This window comes from Orycteropus afer, unplaced genomic scaffold (assembly GCF_000298275.1).
Source record: "Orycteropus afer afer isolate SDZICR_OR568_19922 unplaced genomic scaffold, OryAfe1.0 scaffold00270, whole genome shotgun sequence".
Taxonomy (NCBI): domain Eukaryota; kingdom Metazoa; phylum Chordata; class Mammalia; order Tubulidentata; family Orycteropodidae; genus Orycteropus; species Orycteropus afer.
The window spans coordinates 1,316,115-1,317,705 of record NW_006921857.1 but is presented as its reverse complement, the minus strand read 5'-3'; the positions used below and the strand labels follow the sequence as shown (position 1 = coordinate 1,317,705).

At 41.4% G+C, this 1,591-nt stretch overlaps 1 protein-coding gene across 1 annotated transcript in view; it reads right to left on the bottom strand.

Annotated features, from left to right (window-relative positions):
• FRAS1 (Fraser extracellular matrix complex subunit 1) overlaps positions 1-1,591 on the bottom strand; it is a 541,721-nt gene that overhangs the window by 6,927 nt on the left and 533,203 nt on the right. Inside the window, exon 72 of the mRNA XM_007950381.1 lies at positions 50-196. Within this exon, the coding sequence (XP_007948572.1) occupies positions 50-196 (147 nt within the window). The remainder of the gene's footprint in view (positions 1-49; positions 197-1,591) is intronic.

Below are 1,591 nucleotides of genomic sequence, written 5' to 3'. Positions count from 1 at the left end.
CTTTAAAGTGGACTTGGCCCTCTGCTTCTATTCTTCTCACCAAACTCACCTTATAGAGTGCATCCACTTTCAGAGTAAATCCATCCACTCCTGGCATGCTGCTGACCACGTGGAAATCAGGCAACTCGGAAGCAAAGTGAGCCTCAAAAGGTACATCATGGAAGTATTTATCAGTTACCTCTGGCTGACTGCGGTCCTAGAATTTCAAGAAGAAAAGATGCAAGATTTAGAATGAGAGAACCACTTTATCAGTCTGTGGCAGGAAAGGGAAGGAGAAGTACCCTCTACACCTTCTTTAGGTTGGATTAGGAGAGTATGTGTTATACAGCCTTCCTGTAAACTGGGTATCTACTGCTTTCTTCACAGGGGGATACTTGGTGGCTTCTGTGATCTCAAAAGGCCAAAAGTGGAATAGTCTAGACCAACCATTCTCAAATTGTTTGGTCTCAGGACCCTTTTACTTGTTGCTGTGAAGTCAATTCTACCTCATGGAGACCCCACATGTGTCAGAGTAGAACTGTGCTCCATTGGGTATTCAGTAGCTGATTTTTCAGATGAAGATCACCAGGACTTTCCTCTGCGGCAGCTCTGAGGAGACAGGAACTGCTGACTTTTCAGTTAGCATCTAAGTATGTTAACCATTTGCACCACCCAAGGATTTTCACCAGTAAATTTTCAATGGTAATTGGAAAATTTGGCCTTGTTGACGGAAATAACGCTGGAGATCGCATGAAAGAATTTTGCAAGACCAATGACTTATTCATTGCAAACAACACCACCAGCAGTGGCTAGACATGTGGCTTCTCCAGGTGGAATACACAGGAATCAGACTGACTACATCTGTGGCAAGAGGCGATGGTAAAGCTCAGTATCTTCAGCCAAAACAAGGCCAGGAGCTGATTGTGGAACAGACCATCAACTGCTCATATGCAGGTTCAACTTGAAGACAATTAAAACAACTCCATGAGAGTGAAAATATGATCTTGAATATATTCCTCCTAAATTTAGAGATCATCTAAAGAATAGATTTGATGCATTGAACACCAATGACTGAAAACCAGAAGACCTGTGGGATGACATCAAGAACATCATCCATGAAGAAAGCAAGAGGTCATTAAAAAGACAAGAAAAGAAGAAAAGACCAAAGTGGATGACAGAAGAGACTCTGAAACTTGCCCTTGCATGGAGAGTAGCTAAAGCAAATGGAAGAAATGACAAGATAAAAGAGCTGAACAGAAGATTTCAAAGAGCAGCTCGAGCAGACAAAGCCAATTACTATAATGAAACATGCAAAGATCTGGAGTTAGAAAACTAAAGAACATGCTCGGCATTTCTCAAACTGAAAGTACTGAGGAAAAAATTTATGCCTTAAGTTGCAATACTGAAAGATTCTGTGGGCAAAATATTGAATGATGCAGGAAGCATCAAAAGAAGATGAAAGGAATATACAGAGTCACTGTACCAAAAGGAACTGGTTGATGTTCATTCATTTCAGGAGGTGGCATATGATCAAGAACCAATGGTATTGAAGGAAGAAGTCAAAGCTGCACTGAAGGAAGTGGTGAAGAACAAGGCTCCACGAATTGATGGA